The 18268-nt window shown below is 44.6% G+C and overlaps 1 protein-coding gene across 1 annotated transcript; it reads left to right on the plus strand.

Annotated features, from left to right (window-relative positions):
• Positions 1-746: 746 nt before the first annotated feature.
• HDHD5 (haloacid dehalogenase like hydrolase domain containing 5) lies at positions 747-16744 on the plus strand. The gene is made up of 8 exons (XM_032221582.1): positions 747-989; positions 3510-3716; positions 7309-7421; positions 10047-10140; positions 11503-11536; positions 11737-11911; positions 14597-14785; positions 16069-16744. Exons 1-8 carry the CDS (start codon positions 846-848, stop codon positions 16424-16426), a joined length of 1314 nt encoding a protein of 437 aa, XP_032077473.1. The 5' UTR covers positions 747-845; the 3' UTR covers positions 16427-16744.
• The last annotated feature ends 1524 nt before the right edge of the window (positions 16745-18268 follow it).

The following is an 18268-nucleotide window of genomic DNA, read 5'->3' on the forward strand; positions in this document are numbered from 1 at the left end:
AGATTCAACCTAGAAATGAGGAGGAACTTTCTGAGAACTATCCCCTTGAGTGTGTGTGTGTGTAGGGGGGGGGGGGTTGGACTAGATGACCTATAAAGTCCCTTCCAACTCTGCTAATAATCTGTAATCTCGGTCCCTGTTCTTCCAAAGCAGAGGTCTCTCCAACCTTGGCCACATTAAAGACTTGTGGACTTCAACTCCCAGAGTTCCTCAACCAGCTTTGCTGCTGCTTTGCTAGCTGAGGAACTCTGGGAGTTGAAGTCCACAAGTCTTAAAAGTTTTCAAGGTTGGAGAGACCTTTGCTCCAAAGGATACATTTGCGGGTGGACCTTAGTTATTTAAAGATGCCACGCGTGCAAATCCTTTTTTTCTCCCTCTGCCAACCCTTCACCCCGGCCCGCAGATTCTTCTTTTAAACCAGAGAGTTACTCAAACTTGGCAACTTCCAGAGGGGTGGGCACTTCAACTCCTAGAACCCCCCCCCCAAACTCTTAAAAGTTTGTCAAGTTTTTTCAAACCCTTTAAAAATTAAAAAAAATATCTTTAAAAAATTAAAAATTTCCCCCCGGGATTCAGACGCCAGCCCTTGCATCAGGCTGGGCTCCTATGGGTCATGAGATCAAGCGATCGGATTGGATCGATCTCAATTCTGCGAAACCCCTTTCTAGGGTTTCAAAAGAGCCGCTTCGGGGTGAGCCCACTTCGTCCAACACCCCCCCCAAAGCAGCGGAACCTGGGAACTGTAGTTCCCTGGCTCCTCCTCCCAGCGCCCTGCGATCCATGTGATCTGGCCGGGATCGGCCGCCCCCGGGGTTCCCCTCGGGCAGGGACGGTCGCCTAGGCGGATGGCTTTGCGCTGCTGGCGCTCTGTGTGCAGAGCGGCGCTGGGAAGGGCGCTGCGAGCCGGCGCCGAGCAAAGCAGGGCCGGGTCCGGCCGCTTGTCCAGCCTAAGCCGCGGCTTTGCCACCGCAGCCGCCGGGCTCCATCAGGTGAGCGGAACCTCCCGATCTCTTGTGCCTTCCAGGGTATTTTTTTTTTTGGCCGGTGACCTTTCCAAGGAGAGCCAGCCGGGCAAAGAGGCGAAACGATTTCCCCACTTTTGGCCTGCCGGGCTTCGTCTCCAGCCGCTTCTCTTCCGAGCTGGCGGGGGGCGGGGGGATTCCCTGGCCGGGATCGTAAAAAGGGGATTCCCTCGGAAACATCGGGCTGTTGTAATAGTTGTTTGGTGACCTCCAAACGCTTGCGAGCGCGATTCGCCATTGCACTCTCTCTCTCACACACACACACAGAACCCACCTGGAAAAGGGATGTAAAGAAGCCGGTCCGATGACAGGTAGTCCTCTACTTACAGCAGTTCGTTTAGTGACCGTTCAAAGTTTCATCACTGGGGGGGGGGCGGGGGGAAGCCGACCTGTCACCATTTTTTACACTTGCAAGCCAGTGGTGGGATTCATTTTTTTTTTACTACCGGATCTGTGGGCGTGGCATGGCTTGGTGGGCGTGGCAGGGGAAGGGCACTGTAAAATCCCCATTCCCACCCCACTCCAGGGGAAGGACTCTGCAAAATCCCCATTTCCTCCGGATCAGCTGGGACTTGGGAGGCAGAGAATAGATGGGGGCGGGGCCAGTCAGAGGTGGTATTTAGCAGTTTTCCGAACTACTCAAAATTTCTGCTACTGGTTCTCCAGAACTGGTCAGAACCTGCTGAAGACCACCTCTGCTGCAACCCCTTACAGCAGGGATCCCCAAACCCTGGTCCATGGACCGATAGCGATCCACGGCAGGCCAGCAACTGATCCATGCCAACAAGTGTAGCCCCATCTGTGGGATGCAGCTGGCGTGCAAAACCATGCTTCCTCCCTCCCAAACCTCTTTCCATGGAACCAGTCCCTGGTGCCCAAAAAGTTGTGTGGCCACTGCCTTACAGCATCCCCCTGCTCATGCGATTAAAATTCAGGTGCTTGGCAACGGACTCATATATATGACGGTTGCAGTGTCCTGGTGTCATGTGATGTGCAACCTTCTGACACGCAAAGTTGTTGGGGATGCCAAATACACTTAACTAATTTAACAAGCGCATTGATTCACTTAATAACCCCGGGGCGAAAAAAAGTCATAAAATGGGGCAAAACTCACAACAAATGTCTCACTTGGCAACAGAAATGTGGGACTCAATGGTGATCGTAAGTCGAGGACTACCTGTATTAAGTGGGTTGGCTTAAAATTCAGTTTTGTGGCAAGACAGGTGCAAAGGAAAGGTTAACTGTAGGTAACTGTGGGTTTCTTAGTGAGTCTGCATTGTTAGTAGTGCATCCAACTCCTCTTAAGAGTGACCCAAGCAATTGAAGGTGATTCTGGTGCCAGGATTCCTTGTTTCGCTGTGATTCTCAACTGTAATAGTTTGAAGGTTACTGAAAGATCATCATGTAAAATGCTATCAGTTATACTCCCCCTGATCTGTATTTCAAGAGTCAACAGCCCATGTTCCTTGACCTTCCTGTGGCCCTCTCTGCTCACCACCCCACTTGGTGATCTGGTTATGGGGAATAGGAGGGTATTCTTCCCTGTTGACAGGAGCTGAGAAACACTACTCTGAAGAAATAGTGTTAGGAAGAGAAATAAAAACTAGAATTTTTATTCTCATGTCCACACTCCTTTCTGGAGTTATTCTACAGCCGTGATGGCAAATCTATGGCATGCGTGCCACAGATGGCACATGGAGCCATATTTGCTGGCCAGATGATTTTCAGCCTCCCGGAGGGCTGTGGGAGGCCATTTTCATCCTCCCCAGGCTTCAGGAAAGCCTAGAGAAGACAAAAATCCCTCCCCCATGGCGCAGGTGGCGCACATAGATATGCAGGTGGGGGGGTAGCTTGTGCATGCGCAGGTGGGTGGGTCGCATGTGCAGGTGGGTGAGCATGTGTGCGCAATAGCGCACTTGCAAACAGTTTTGGCACACCTTTAGAAAAAGGTTAGCCATTACTGCTCTACAGGTTTCTGGAGTTACTCTACAGATATTTCCAAGTGACTTTCTTACAAAGTCTCTTAGCTACTGATAGATAATACTTTGAGGTCCCAAACTGAATTTCAATAATGAGCCTGGGTTTCTGGAATAATTTACTGGAGTTTAGCATATGTATCTTATTCCTGACTTTTTATTTTTTAATCAAGAACAGCCCATCTCTTTAGAGACCTTGTGAAATGAATTGGTTCCTTGAGAAGCTACTGTTAATAGGGATATTTTCTACACAAGCTTTTATTGACTGTGCATGGATTTTTAGTGTTGACTTTTAAGCAGCATTCTTGATCGCTTCCTTGGACGTATGATTAGAGAATGGTTGAAATGTATTAATTCAATAAATGATTGGAAATGTTTGACTTGCCTTTGTTTATCTTTTCTTGGAAACATAGCCTTGATATTTGCTCTTAAGGCAACTCATTCCCACTGTCGTTCTGAAAACTAACACTCTACCTAATCCCAATTCCTTTTGAAATTTTGTCCACTGCAGCCGACATCTCCCTCATTTGGATTCCTCTTTGATATTGATGGAGTGCTTTTACGGGGCCGGTTAGTCATTCCCGCTGCAAAGAAGGCATTCCAGAAACTAACAAATGTGAAGGGCCACTTCCATGTGCCAGTTGCATTTGTAACCAATGCCGGGAATTGTTCTCGGGATAGCAAAGCTGAGGAACTGACGGAAGCCCTTGGATTTAAGGTATCTAGATGATCTATGTTATCAAGTCAATGGCTGACTACAAGAGTAGAGTTCTGAAGTACTAAGAAGATCATTCTCTAAGTCTTGTGCAGGATCTATGTAAGGAAAAAGAAACCTATTATAACGTCTAATTGTAAACAGAGCATAGAATAGAATTCTTTATTGGCCAAGTGTGATTGGGCACGCAAGGAATTTGTCTCTGGTGCAGATGCTCTCAGTGTACATAAAACATACATTTGTCAAAATTCATAAGATACAACACTTAATGATAGTCACAGGGTACAAATAAGTAATCAAATCATACTAGGAAACAATCAATATAAATCGTAAGGGTACAAGCACAAAGTTATAGTCGTACAGTCCATAAGTGGAAGGAGATGGGTGATAGGAATGATGAGAAGGTTAATAGTAGTGCAGACTTAGTAAACTTAGAGCAAGAACGGACAACTGATTGCATCAACTTACTTTGGACTACAAGTTTTCTATTCCCTTGTGATTGGCCATTGGTCTCTGAAGTTGGTAGGACTTGATCCCAAACTCATAGGCTCAATTAACAGAATCTCACTATAGAATTGGTTTAGTAGAACTAATACTGCATATATTAGTTTGATCTAGTGGTTAAGGTACCAGGATAGAAATTGGAGATCATGAGCTAATCCTGCTTTAGGAGCAAAGCTGCTGGGGTGACCTTGGGGCAATCATTATCTCGCTGAGTCCAAACCACTTCACAGAGTTGCTATTATGGGGAAAATAGGAGGAGGAAAGTAGGTTGGATATGTTTACCGCCTTGAGTTATTTGTAAAAGTAATACAGGTGGGATACAAACAAACAAATAAATGATAGTCCATTTGTTGGATATTATTTCTATTTATTTTTATTCATTTATTTTATTGATTTATTTGTATCCTTACATTATTATTTTTAGAAGAATAGACTCACGATGGCGAAGATAGCTAATACTCCTTCTTCTTCCTATTTTCCCCACAACAACCCTGGGAGGTGGGTTGAGATGAGAGAAAGAGAGTGACTGGCTTAAAGTCATCCAGATGGCTTTCATGCTCCAGGTGGGACTTGAACTCATGGTCTCCTGGCTTCTAGACTGGTGCCTTAACTGCTAGACCAAACTGGCTCTTTCTTATTTCCAAGCTGATGCATTAATAGTACAGGTAGTCCTCAACTTACAATCATTTGTTTAGTGACTAAAGTTACAATGACACTGAAAAAAGTGACTTAGGACCGTTTTTCATACTTACGACCATTGCAGCACCTCCAGCAGAGGTGGGTTCCTGCCAGTTCTAACCTCTTCTATAGAAGAGGTTCCACAAATCTACAGTGCCTTTTAGAACCGGTTCCAGCTCCCTCCCCCCGCCCATCCACACATCATCAAGATGAAGAGCAAGAGGAGGAATTCTGGGAGTTGAAGTCCACAAGTCTTAAAGCTGTCAAATTTGAACACTCCTGGAGTATTTTTTCTAAAGGGTTAGGGGTGCAGGGGGCTTGTAACTTGACAGCTTTAAGACTTGTGTGCTTCAAATGCCAGAGTTTCTGAGCCAACATATTGGTTGCTAAACAAGAGCGTTGTTAAGTGAGTTTCACCACATTTCACAAGTTGGCCACGCCCACCCAGTCACTTGGCTGGCAAGCCACTCCCACCCGGTTACATGGCCAGCAAGCCACTCCCACAAAGCAGGCCACATCTACAGAAGAGGTTCTTAAAATTTTTTGAAACCCACCACTGACCTCCAGGGACATATGATCAAAATTCAAAAGCTCGGTAACTGGCTCATATTTATGCCATTGAAATGTCCTGGGGTCATGTGATCACTTTTTGTGACCTTCTGACAAGCAAAGTCAATGGAGAAGTCAGATTCACTTAATAACCATCTTACTCAGTTAACAGTCTCACTGATGCCCTTAACAACTGTGGCAAGAAAGGTCATAAAATGGGGCAAAACTCACTTAACCTCCGTCTTGCTTACCGGTAGCAGCAGTGGTGGGTTCTGGCTCCCGTTGCACCGGTATGCTATAACGGGGCCGCGAGTCCACCATGTGCATGCGCGCAGCCTGCCCATGCATATCCACCGCCCACGATGCTCCAGCTGCTTGATGGAGCATCACGCAGGCACCATACGCTCCATGCGCATGCGCAAATGCCCCGATCGGCTCAAATAGAGGTAAGGAGAGTGAGCGGGCGGGTGGGCCCTCCGGAGTACTGTACCCGAACGGTACCTGGTGCTGCCAGCAGGCACTGGTATGCCCACACCAGGGCTTACCGGTTGTATCCTACCATTGGGTGGCAGTGAAAATTTTGGACTTAATCGAGGACTACCTGTAGGTACATTTTCCCCCTACATCTGGATAGATTAATATTTTAAAAAAATAAAAATATGATGTTCCTTGTCGGGGTGTTCTTTCAGGTGAAATGCAGCTATGCAAATTCATAAAGCGATTCATATTGGGATTGTAATGTATATTTGGACTTCTCCTTCCATCACTAAAATCTTCATCAAAAATTGGGCTGTTTGTAGTCTGCCCTGTTTGGATGTTGAGCTGAAATTTTAACATAATATTTCCATGAAATATTCATTTTGGGCTGGATCTGATATTGGTTCAGTTCTGAAAAATAATCCCATTAATCTGCATTTGAAGCCTGGGAGGCGGGGGGGAGTACGGTATGTATGTGCCAGAAAAAAAGGGAAGAATATAGTTAATCAAGTCTATGTGTGTTTTCTGTTCCTATTTATTATTATTTTTCATTTCAAGGGACTAAGAGTTCTCCAAGGAGATTATAAAGCCAGATATATAGATTCATGCATACATGACAGATAATAAAATCTTAAAATGCCTCCATAAATTACAGAACAAAAAGAGCCATCAGAGCCCAAAATTGCCCTACTCCTCAGATTGCTGGGAGAAGAGGAATAATTTATTCCATTCCTAATCAAATAACTCTGTAAACGCCAGGTTGGCTTTTGAGGAAGAATATTTGAAAAGTGGGTTACCAGGAATAGAAAGGCTTTCTTTCTTGTAACCAAGAAGGAACACACATGTATGGAAAGACCTATGATAGTGATGCAAAGGTCTGTTTACAAGAAGAAAAGTTTCTTGAGATAATCTGGCTCCAAATTGTTCAAGACTTTGCATTGACCTGGAAAAAAAATTGGCATACAATAAACCCGATGAAATAGGGAGATTGCATGATCCTGAATTTGGATAAGTATAAGTTTCTGAGTGATGTTTAAAGGAACCTCTATGGTCCATGTGTTATGCTAAGTCAACCGAAAGATCACCGCAACATGTATATCTAGACTTGTCTAGGTGCAGCTAGTAACTAGAATATCAACCATATAAAAACTTGCCTATGTATGTATCCATTTATTTAAACAAATGTATAAGGATGCCCAGTTCTATAATTGAGTGAGTTATCTATCCTTCAGTGAAAATGTTGGCTCTAAGAAATTTTTCAGTTTTAAACCTGGCTTTTTAGAATGGGATGGAAATAATCTGGGCATTAACCAGGCAAATTATTTATGATGGCAGTCTTTGGTAAAAAATATTGGTTAGCTATCGTGTCCTTTGTCTTTCTTTTCAGGTATCTCCTGAATCGGTAATCCTTTCCTATAGCCCACTGCAACTTTTCCACCAGCTCCATGACAAGTGTGTGCTTGTGTGTGGACAAGGTCCTGTGGAACAAAATGCCAGGGAGTATCCTTTTCGGTTTCCAAACTTTTTTCTGTTCCTCTTCCTCCCACTTCCTTAGTTGTGTGTTGAGAAACACTGTTATATAATGGGTACAACTACATCAGTGGTGGCTTCTGGATTCCGTTCCAACTGGTACGTTTGGAACGGGCCCGGCGTCACCAACATGGATGCATGCGGTACGCACGCACACACACGCAATGCGTGCATGCGTCGTACTTGCCTGTGATGCTTCTTCAAGCCTCCGTGACGTTCCAGCTGCCTGGTGGAGCGTCGCGCAGGTGCCGTACGTGCCATCCGCATGCGCAGAAGCACCAAAGACTTAAAGGACAGGTAAGGACCTCGGGTGGGCAGGTGGGCCCTCCAGAGCACCGTACCGAAACGGTACCCGGTGCTCCGGGCTGGCTCCGGTATGCCCGTACCAGGGCGTACCGCCTGCAACCCACCACTGAACTGCATGCATTTGTTCGGTTACTGTCCTGTTTTCCCTTGGAGAGTTAAGAATAGCAGACATGGAAATTTCCCCTTATTGTTTTCTACAGAAAAACAAGTATGTTGGTGGAGATACAGTGAGAGGCCCAAATCACTCCGTGGAGGAATGGCAACATAAACCTAGATCTCACTGGTTACAGGCCAATTTGGTAGCCCATGTGCAACTTTGGAATGTTGGATATAGTGAGAAAAAGGGGCTGAAGTACCATGTCCAGGGGTGGACTGCTGGAAGTTTGCAGGGGTTCGGGAGAACCTATAGATAAGATTCTGTGCAGTTCGGAGAACCCAAAAATCCCACTCTTGGCTGGCCCCACCCACCCCTCCCAGGAGACCCCATCCAGCCTGTTTTGGATGCAAGTAAGTGTAGGGCATGCACAGGGGCTCGGGGAGGGCAAAAAATTGGCCTACTGGAAGTTCAGGGCCCGTTTCCGGCCTCCAGAGGGCCTCTGGAGCCTGGGAAGGCCGTTTTCCCCACCCTGGAGGTTCGCGGAAAGCCTCGGAGCCCGAGGAGGGCAACCCCCCCCCCCAGTCATGGTGCAGGATGCTGACTATATCCAGCAGCGTGCATCCAGCAACTGAGCAGAGAACACCTTGCTAAAATGTTTGAAGCCCACCCCTCACCATGTCACTCAATAAGTGATCCCAAGCCAAATATTCTTGTGGCCTCATCCATTCTGTGGACATGAGGAAGAAATAAGATATCAGTGTGGTGGTTTGAGGAACATAGTTTTTCATAACTTGATTGTTTGATTGATTATGTGCCATCAAATCGTTGTCAACTCTTAGAGACAACATAGGTTTCCTCCATGATCCTTGGCTGGTCTTTCAGATCTTGCACTCTTTGCCACTGTAACTTTAGCTAGCCATTTTGCTTTTGGTCATCTTCCCTTTCCCTTCTACATTCCCACTATTGGAGTCTTTTACAGAAAACTGTGTCTTATCTAAGGTGGATTATTATATCTCCTCTGTCCCTAATAATGGAACAATTCTCACCGAATTAGTGATCGTCGATGGTAACTGATTAATCTATGCTTCACTTCTATGTAACCATGAGGGAATCATTATTGGAATACACATCCATCCCAAAACAATCCTGAAAGAAATGGTCATGTATTTCTCCTTCCAAATGGGGTGTTAGGTTTCAACATAGGACGTGGTCCGCTTGTAAATTGAAAAACGGTGCACAATTTGCATCAGCTGAAAAGTCTGCCAGTTGCAATTTACAATAAATGGCAACCCACAAAGAATAATCTTATGAGGTAAAGAAAGTTGGATTGTGCGTCTTTGGTTACCATTTAATGCAGGGGTGTCAAACTCAAGGCCCGTGGGCCAGATCTGACCCACGTGGTGCTTAGATCTGGTCTGTGGCGCTGCTTTGGAAACAGCAAAGGACTGGCTTGAAGTGCTTCTGCCGGTGAAAACAGGCTTCTGAGCTCCGTTTTCAGCTGCAACAGCCTCCTGCAACCCTCTGCCAGTGAAAATGGAGCTCAGGAGGGGCGGCCCTCCCATGGTCCATTTTTACTGGCAGAGGATTGCAGGAGGCTGTGGCAGCCAAAAACGGTCTTGGGAACCTCTGTGCTTGGCAGAGCGCTTGGGCCACCACAGGCACCCCCGACATGAGTGATGCTGGGCTGGCCACGCCCACCCTGACCAAGCCCCCCCCTCGAAGGGGAAACACAACCCTGATGCGGCCCTCAATGAAATCGAGTTTGACACCCCTGATTTAATGCATTTTAAATGAACTCTGAAATGAAAGAATTTCAGTACCAATGAGTTCAAGGATACTGAATTAAAACTAATGAGTGTTTCTTATCACGGTTGTTATATGAATCACATGGTTGTTAAGCAAGTCTGGCTTCCCCAAGTGATTTTGCTTGTCAGAAGCCAGCTGGGAAGGTCACAAATTGAAACCATTTGACCACAAGATGATGCAACCAATGTAAATGTGAGTTGATTGCAATCATGGATGGTGCAAATGGTTGTAATTTTGAAGATGGGTCATAAGAAGGCACTTTTTCCGAGGCTGTCTTAACTTCAAGATGTTGTTAAACAATTGGTTGTAAGTCAAGGATTACCTGTATTTCTGATCATTTTGCTTCGGGGAGGGTAAAAATGCTATTCCTTGACCATCTGAAATAGCTTGGGATTTCACCATATTCTCACCATTGAAGACATCAGGAAAGCATTTCCTTTGTTGGATATGGTTGATCAGACGAGGCGACCTAAAGAACTGGCAAGTATTAACCTGGCCATGGAAAAAAGTGTGATGTGGGGGCGAAATAAAGATAAACTTTATGTCCCTATAAAATTTACAATGTAATGATTATGTATAAGGCAGTTTCAATTTCCTTACTGGCACGTGGACAAATGCATTCTGCCTTGAGGATTTTATTATACCTAATTTGAAGCAATAGTGATAAAAGAACATTATCTGGCTTTAAAAAGTGTGGTTCTCAACTTAAGACAAAGTTAGGTTTTGCGGGTAATATGCACCCCTATTTGTCCGTATTCTGTCACGTTGGGACAGCCTGTTGACTACAATCAGAAGTTAATTAATTGATTGATTTGATCACAGTCTATAGATACTATAAATTCTAGAGGAATCCCACATGAAGCCAATTAATGCCATTCCTTTATATCTGTGATATAAGAAAAGCTCTTAGTGACATCAGGGGCAAGGTTCTGGCACATTGAAGCCTCTGCTGATTTGAAGCTACCGTATTTTTTGGAGTATAAGATGCACCAGAATATAAGACACACCAAGATTTTGAAGAGGCAAAAAAAAAAAAAAAAGGATTTTGCCCTCTGCAGACCTCCCAAAAATTGGCTGTTTTTCGTGGAAACGGGCCCATTTCCCCCCCCCAAAAAAGGGCATGCATAGCCTTTAGGAGACTTGTAGAGTGCTCCTGGTGGCTTGTGGGGGGGGGAGGAGCAAAAAACAGTCTGTTTTCTCCTCATTGTGTCTCCGAGGTGGCGCAGTGGTTAGAGTGCAGCACTGCAGGCTACTTCAGCCGACTGTTAGCTGCAGTTCAGCTGTTCAAATCTCACTGGCTCAGGGTTGACTCAGCCTTCCATCCTTCCGAGGTAGGTAAAATGAGGACCCAGATTGTTGGGGGCGATATGCTGACTCTGTAAACCGCTTAGAGAGGGCTGAAAGCCCTATGAAGCGGTATATAAGTCTAACTGCTATTGCTATTGCTATTGCTATTGTTTCCCCTCCCCAGCCCCTAGGAGCACACTGGAAGCCTCTTAAAGGCTATGTACGGCCATTTTTGCAAAGGGGGCAGGATTTCAGGGGGCCAAAAATGCTGTATTCGGTGTATAAGATACACCCAGATTTTCACCTTTTTTGAGGGAAAAAGGTGCATCTTATACTCCAAGAAATATGGTATGTCTTCTGCTATCTGTCATTTCTCTTGGAAAGGAAGTCTTTTGTTCAGAAAAGGAAACGTAGGGGATGGAATTACTGGGAGGGAAATAAGATCCAGCTGGATCCTGCTTTATGGACTTAATAAAATTTGCTTCTAAATTTGATTATTTTCTCTGGCAATACCTTGGCTCATTTGCTTAAAATTTATTTGTTCTTTTTTTGTAGCCTCCTCCAACCGTTGACTTTCCCGCCATAGAAGGTAACTATTGTTGGGCACCTTTGCAGTTTTTAGAATACAGTTTGCTCTTCAGACTTAATGTATGGTCTTGATCAAACTAAAAAGAGCACTAGGAAAAAATAGTTGTGGATAATCGAATGAATAACACTGTAAAAATGTTAGAATGTGTGCCATGCAGACATGCCTTGTTTACAAAGTTACCTGGCTTTCTCCAACTTTAGGAATAATTCTGTTGGGGGAGCCAGTAAGGTGGGAGACTTGTCTTCAGTTGATTATTGATATACTCCTGAGCAATGGAAATCCAGGAGTAGAGTTCGCTTCTGCGCCATATCCACATATACCTATCGTTGCTTGCAACATGGACCTCTTATGGATGGCAGAAGCCAAGATGCCAAGGTGAGCAAAATGACTTGTGAGGATGTATGTCTTTATTACATTTTTAAGTCGTTTTCTCCCACCTATCCAAATATCAATAGCATTCTTGATCAATCTCTTGCAAAATAGGCCATTCCCAGTTAGCTTGCATGAACTAGAAGCCGATTGTTATCCATTAAACAAGTTGTAATTTGGTATTATTTTAGGAAGGGAAGGGTTTTTTGTCTTTATTTTTAATATACCTCAGTCAAGCAGATCTGCTAGTGCCATCTTATAGTGGAAGCCCTAACAGTGGTGGGTTGCAGGCGGTACACCCTGGTATGGGCATACCGGGTACCGTTACGGTGCTCCGTAGGTCCCACCCGCCTGCCCGAGTTCCTTACCTGTCCTTTAAGCCTTTGGCACTTCCGCGCGCGTGGCGCATACGGCGCCTGCACGACACTCCACTAAGCAGCTGGAGCATCACAGAAGCTTGTGGAGGTGTCACAGGGAGATACGACGCATGCTTGCACCGTGCGCGTCCATGTGGGTGACACTGGGCCCGTTCCAACCGTATCAGTTGGAACGGGATCCAGAACCCACCACTGAGCCCTAAGTAGTGGTACCACTGAAATGTCTTCATTTCACATTTAACTGTGCAACATTAGCAATTTTATATAGGGGTGGGCTGCACTTACCTTAACAACCAGTTCACTGGTTGTGATTGCGGGTGCCATCCACGCATGCGCGCGGCCTTGCGCTCATGCACTTTGCTCGCTCGTGCACGTGCCTCACTCACATGCGTGCGGCATAAAAAACAAGGCTAAATAGGACAGCATAGCGCCAGGGCAGGTTAGCAGGCCCACCTGCAAGTTGCAACTACCGGTTCGCCTGAACTGGTCCAAACCGGCAGTACCCCACCACTGATTTTGTATGATTAATAGTGTTGAAGATTGCTGAGAGAGCCAGAGAAACCAACATAATAGTATTTCCTGGGCTTTTCCTATTATATCCAGTCTTGAAACATGACTGATGGCCATCAATTCTCTAGTATCTCGCTTAAAAAATAATAGTTGCAACCATGTACTTTAAGAGTTGAGGCTCTTGGGATCTTTGATCTTTCAGTTTCTCTTATTTGTTTGCTGCAATTCATGGCTTGCTTGAAGTTAATCTAGGAGCTACAACTAGTATAGAATGTGGCTGCCTAATTTTTAACAGGGGCTATATAATTATGGGCCTGAAACTACTATACTCTTAGCACCTGTGAACTGGCAGGCTCAACTTAAAGGGTTGATGTTTCTTTATAAAGTCATTATAGTTTAGGATTCTAGTATTGAAAATATCGCTTTCCTTTATCTCATTCAGCTTGTGCAGTCAGATTGCTTGGTGGGCCTTGCTCATAGACATACCACTAACGGTTCAAAAGGTGGTAGCCAGGAGTTGAGAATTTTGAGTAATATCCCCATTATGATGCCTTTATGTCCAGGCATTTATGAGTTAACAAATTGTTGGAAACGTTCTCCTTCCTCTGGAGGAATCCGGGCAATTTTTTCCTATCTATTAGGAGAGAGTTCAGAGAGAACTTTTTTGTTGTAGTCTAATGGTAACAGAGCAAATCACTAACAAGGGAGCAGCAGCAAATATTGAATTTTGCAAGAGCAAATATCAGTGACAGGTGAACATCCTGGTGTATGTCATCTGACACGGAAAAACAAAAACACCCTGGAGCTTGCCAACAGCATCTCCAAGCCATCTTCTAGGACAGGGGTGTCAAACTCCATTCATTGAGGGCCCGCATCAGGGTTGTGTTTGACCTCTGGGGGCCAGGTGGACCTGGCCAGGGTGGGTGTGGCCAGCTTGACATCAGTGGTGTCACAACGGCCTCCTGCAGCCCTCTGCCAGTGAAAATAGAGCTCGGGAGGCAGTCCCCTCAGCCCTGTTTTCGCTGGCAGAGGCACTGCCAGCCAGTCCTTTGCTGCTTCCAGGGTGGCCCCACAGACCAGATCTAAGGACCCCATTGGCTGGATATGGCCCACAGACTTTCAGTTTGACACCCTTGTTCTAGGCACTGTGATGGAATAAGTTTGCTCTGGCCCTTTTTAGTTCTTTTCGTCCCAATTTAGCCAATAGTTCTGGGATTCTTAGGTGATTTTCCATGGAAGTATTACCGTATTTTTTGGAGTATAAGATGCACCTTTTCCCCCTCAAAAAAGAGAGTGAAAATCTGGGTGTGTCTTATAGTATTTTTTTGCCTCCCGAAACCCTGCCCCCTTTGCAAAAATAGCCATGCATAGCCTTTAGGAGGCTTCCAGAGTGCTCCTAGGGGCTGGGGAGGGCAAAATGAGTGGAAAATGGGCCATTTTTCACTCATTTTTGCCCTCCCCAGCCCCCAGAAGCACTCTATAAGGCTCCTAAAGGCTATGCATGCTCTTTTTTTTGACAAAAAATGGGCCCATTTTCATGAAAAACTACCTGTTTTGGGGAGGTTTGCAGAGTGCAAAAACTTTTTTTTAAATTTGCCTCTTCAAAATCTTAGTGGGTCTTATACTCCAATGCATCTTATATTCCAAAAAATACAGTAATTAGGCCTGATCCTGCCTCCAGTGCAGTTGCTGTGGCCAGTGCTTCGACATTGAAATATGGTACATTTAATCCAGAATACATATAAGGCAAACTGGTGTAGCATCTACGTTGATTTCCTTTCTCATTGTCTTTTCCATTGTCAAGGTTTGGCCATGGCACCTTTCTTGTCTGCTTGGAGAACATCTACAAGAAAATGACAGGGAAAGAACTGAAGTACGAGGCCCTGTTAGGCAAGCCCAGCACTGTTACTTACCGCTATGCTGAACACGTGCTCAAGCAGCAGATGGAGAGTTGTGGCTGGTCATCCCCTCTTCGCCAACTCTATGCTATTGGGTAAGCAGTCCTCCTACTTTAGCTTGGGACAAGGAAGGTTTTTGACACAGTGCAAAGACCGGCGAGAAGTATCGTTTTGCTCACTGTTGGTTTGGGTTGAGAAAATTATATGCATCCAGCCATTGTGTGTATACCATGGTTTGTAGCTAAGCACAATGCACAACTTGTCAGTGTAAGAATCTAGTCTCTGTTCCTGTTGCTGATCTTGAATGGAGTATCTATTTATAAGCAGTAAAGGGCTGTTGTGGCCAGCCAGCGGCCAACTGAGCTGGCAGCAGATTCAGAAAGTGGGGAGGTTGGGGAGGAACATGGACCAGTCCTGGGGTCTGGGGAAGGCTCTGATGAGGGCTCTGTGTTGGAGGCAGAGAGGGGGGCAGAGCCGTATGCCAGTTAGCAATAGCAGTTAGCAGTTAGACTTATATACCACTTCATAGGGCTTTCAGCCCTCTCTAAGCGGTTTACAGAGTCAGCATATCGCCCCCACAGTCCTCATTTCACCCACCTCGGAAGGATGGAAGGCTGAGTCAACCCTGAGCCGGTGAGATTTGAACCGCCGAACTGCAGATAGCAGTCAGCTGAAGTGGCCTGCAGTACTGCACTCTAACCACTACGTCACCTCGGCTCCTTATCAGCTGCTTTCAGAGTCAGACATCAGTGAGGCAGACGAACATCTTGAGCCTGTTCCCTGGGTGCGCATGCGCAGAGTTGCCAGACGAAGGGAACAGCTAAAGAACAGGGGGCAACTTGGGAGTAAGGCCACAAGTGGACGATGAATGGCCCCTCCCAGAGGAAATAAAACGGGAGCGAAAGGGGAGTGGAGTTTGCAGGAGACAATTAATTTGCTTAATTGGTTCATGACTCTCCGAGACTCCTTGTCAAGTTTTACAGATATTGGCCTGTCAGCTCTCCAAGCTGGTTAAGGTCTGTGACTGTAAATCCTCTCTTGAAAGACTTTGCTAGATGCGAACAAGCAGAATTCACAGTGAATTAATAAAAGGGTTTTTTGTTGGGACAAGGAGTTTGCTTCATGCTCTTGGGAAGCCTAGGTCAGAACAAATGCATGGTTAGTGTATCAGGTGGAGACAAGTGTACTAATGGTGTTTTTCTCATTGTAAATGTGTCATTGGCTGTGCTAACTTGGAATTGGGGAGTTTTGGTCACAACACAACTGGAGGATACTATGTCGGAGAAGAATGATTTAATGGTTGGCCAAAATCATATATTAACTACTCTTTGTCCCCTCCCCACCCTACTGTGTTCTTATATCATGACTCTATTTATAGGGACAATCCAATGGCTGATATTTATGGTGCCAACCTCTACCACCGCTACCTCCAGACTCAGGCTGAAGTCAATGTAACTGCTATGGCAGCAGAGAAGGAGAAACATCTGGAGACCCAGAGAGACTGCAATATCTCGGTCAGCTCTGCAAAGAGCTGCCATTCTATCCTAGTTTGCACCGGGGTCTACAATCCTCATGGAGACATCCCTACTGACCCCGAGAACATCCTGAAGACTCTATCCCACGGGCATCGTGACTTCCATTTTGATCCCTCCTTGGTGGAAGCTTCTTATGTTGTTCATGATGTGAATGATGCTGTGGAACTTGTATTTCAAAAAGAGAATTGGAAACAAGATTGACCAACATAATGCCAGCAGCATCTGATGTGGGGATGCAAGAAAACTTGACCTTTTTCTTGTTTAACTCATGCCAAAATGAAAGAAAATCCTCCAACTCCTTTTGTTTTTGTAGGGATTATACTAAACAATTTTTCAAACCCTGAAATGGTCAATTATGTAGTTTAAAATTAATCCCCTTTGCTAACGTTGACTTGGCCACAGAGGCATAAGGACTACTTAATTGAACGGATCACTTGGTGATCCCATAGGATGCACACATCTGTGAGATTTTAAAACTCTTCTTTTGCCTAAAATACAATCAGTCATTGAATAATCCCACTTTGTGACTTTGTTTCATCCATTTTATTATTGGGATGGGGGAGTCCTGTCTAAATACTGTAATCCAGTATCATGAGTGCTGCTACAGGAAGTCCTTGGATTACAACAGTGATTGAGACCAGAATTCCATTGCTAAACATACGGTCCCAGCTGCTGTTGTAAAGTGAGGACCGCGTGGGTTGTTCAGTGAGGACTTCACATGATTGCAACTTCTGACTTCCTGCCAGCTTCCCCATTGATTTTTTCTTGTGGGAAGCCATCAGGGAAGGTTATAAATCTCAATCACATGGCCGCAGGGCTCTGTTGGTCAGAACCCTGAGGACCTGTCATATGTCCCCTGGTTCGGTGCTATTGCAAGTTTGAACAGTTGCTGACCAGCGGTCATAACCTGATGACTGCCTGTACACTTTCAGGGTTTGCCTTTTTTCACACAATTTAATATGATATCGTATATCGTAAATTCTTGGAAGCTATGGAACCTCGTCACAGTAGGAATGCTACTTTATGCAGGAGGATCATAATAGGTAGGTACCGTAGCAATGAATTCAGACTTTCTTCATGACTACCTCATTTTACTAGTCCTTAAATATTTATCCCTACTTGCCATAAAGGGCCTAAGCCCTCCAAATTGCACTTTTGAAGGTCTTATATGCGTGCTCTGACAGACCTATCCTTTCTTACAAAAAGTAAGGTATAAAAATGTGAGAAGTGCATCTTTTTTATAAAAAAAAACTTAAGTAAGTTGGAAAGGAAATTTATCCAGGATCATCTTTTTAACAGTAGTTTACCTTTTTAAAGAATATTTTCTAGAGATAGATTATTCTCTATATAATGACTGCATATAAAACTAATAAAATTGTACGTACTTGTACAAAGGTTCACACACACACACACACACACACACACACACTCCCATACTTAAAAAGTGTATAAGACTTCAGGTTTTTTAAAAAAACAATGAATGCAAAAGAACCTACCTTTATTATTTTTACAAAAAAAACCTCAAAGTGGTGAACGTATCCAACACACTTTATAATAGTTAAGAAGATAATAGTTATAGTAGCATGCTGCTGGGGAAAGATTTGGATATTTTCAGAGTTTGTTTCTACCATCATTTCTCCATATAACATTGATCAGAAATTGGTCATTCAGTTTTTTAAAAAGTTCAAACTTGGGCATGTACACCAGTACTTTATTTGCAATAGAAGGAATAAAAAAATAAGGGAAACCATCACTTGCACTGTCATCCTCCAATTTCCAACTCTTGAGGTATATTGGTATCACTGATTGACTGCTTGCTCATCAAACTGGAATCTGATTTACTTCATTGGCAAATTTTATCATTCACAAGCCTCTCTCCCAAAGCAAGTGTGGGATGGAAAGATTACAAGCATCTCTCTTAACAAAAATTGAAATTATGAGGGGAATAGAGAAAAATACCTTAAGAGGTAGATGCTCTTACCCAATATTAAGGGCTAATGTATAATTGTCTCCCAAATATACTTTCCTTTCTGAGCTTGTGGT

The sequence above is a fragment of the Thamnophis elegans genome, chromosome 7, assembly GCF_009769535.1.
Source record: "Thamnophis elegans isolate rThaEle1 chromosome 7, rThaEle1.pri, whole genome shotgun sequence".
NCBI lineage: Eukaryota > Metazoa > Chordata > Lepidosauria > Squamata > Colubridae > Thamnophis > Thamnophis elegans.

What these genes read in the sequence shown, in the direction of transcription:
- HDHD5 (XM_032221582.1), top strand. Translation starts at nt 846, where the DNA reads ATGGCTTTGCGCTGCTGGCGCTCTGTGTGCAGAGCGGCGCTGGGAAGG. An exon ending in CAGCCGCCGGGCTCCATCAG is followed by an intron (nt 990 to 3,509) that starts GTGAGCGGAACC and finishes TGTCCACTGCAG; the next exon opens with CCGACATCTCCCTCATTTGG. An exon ending in GTGGAACAAAATGCCAGGGA is followed by an intron (nt 7,422 to 10,046) that starts GTATCCTTTTCG and finishes CATCTGAAATAG; the next exon opens with CTTGGGATTTCACCATATTC.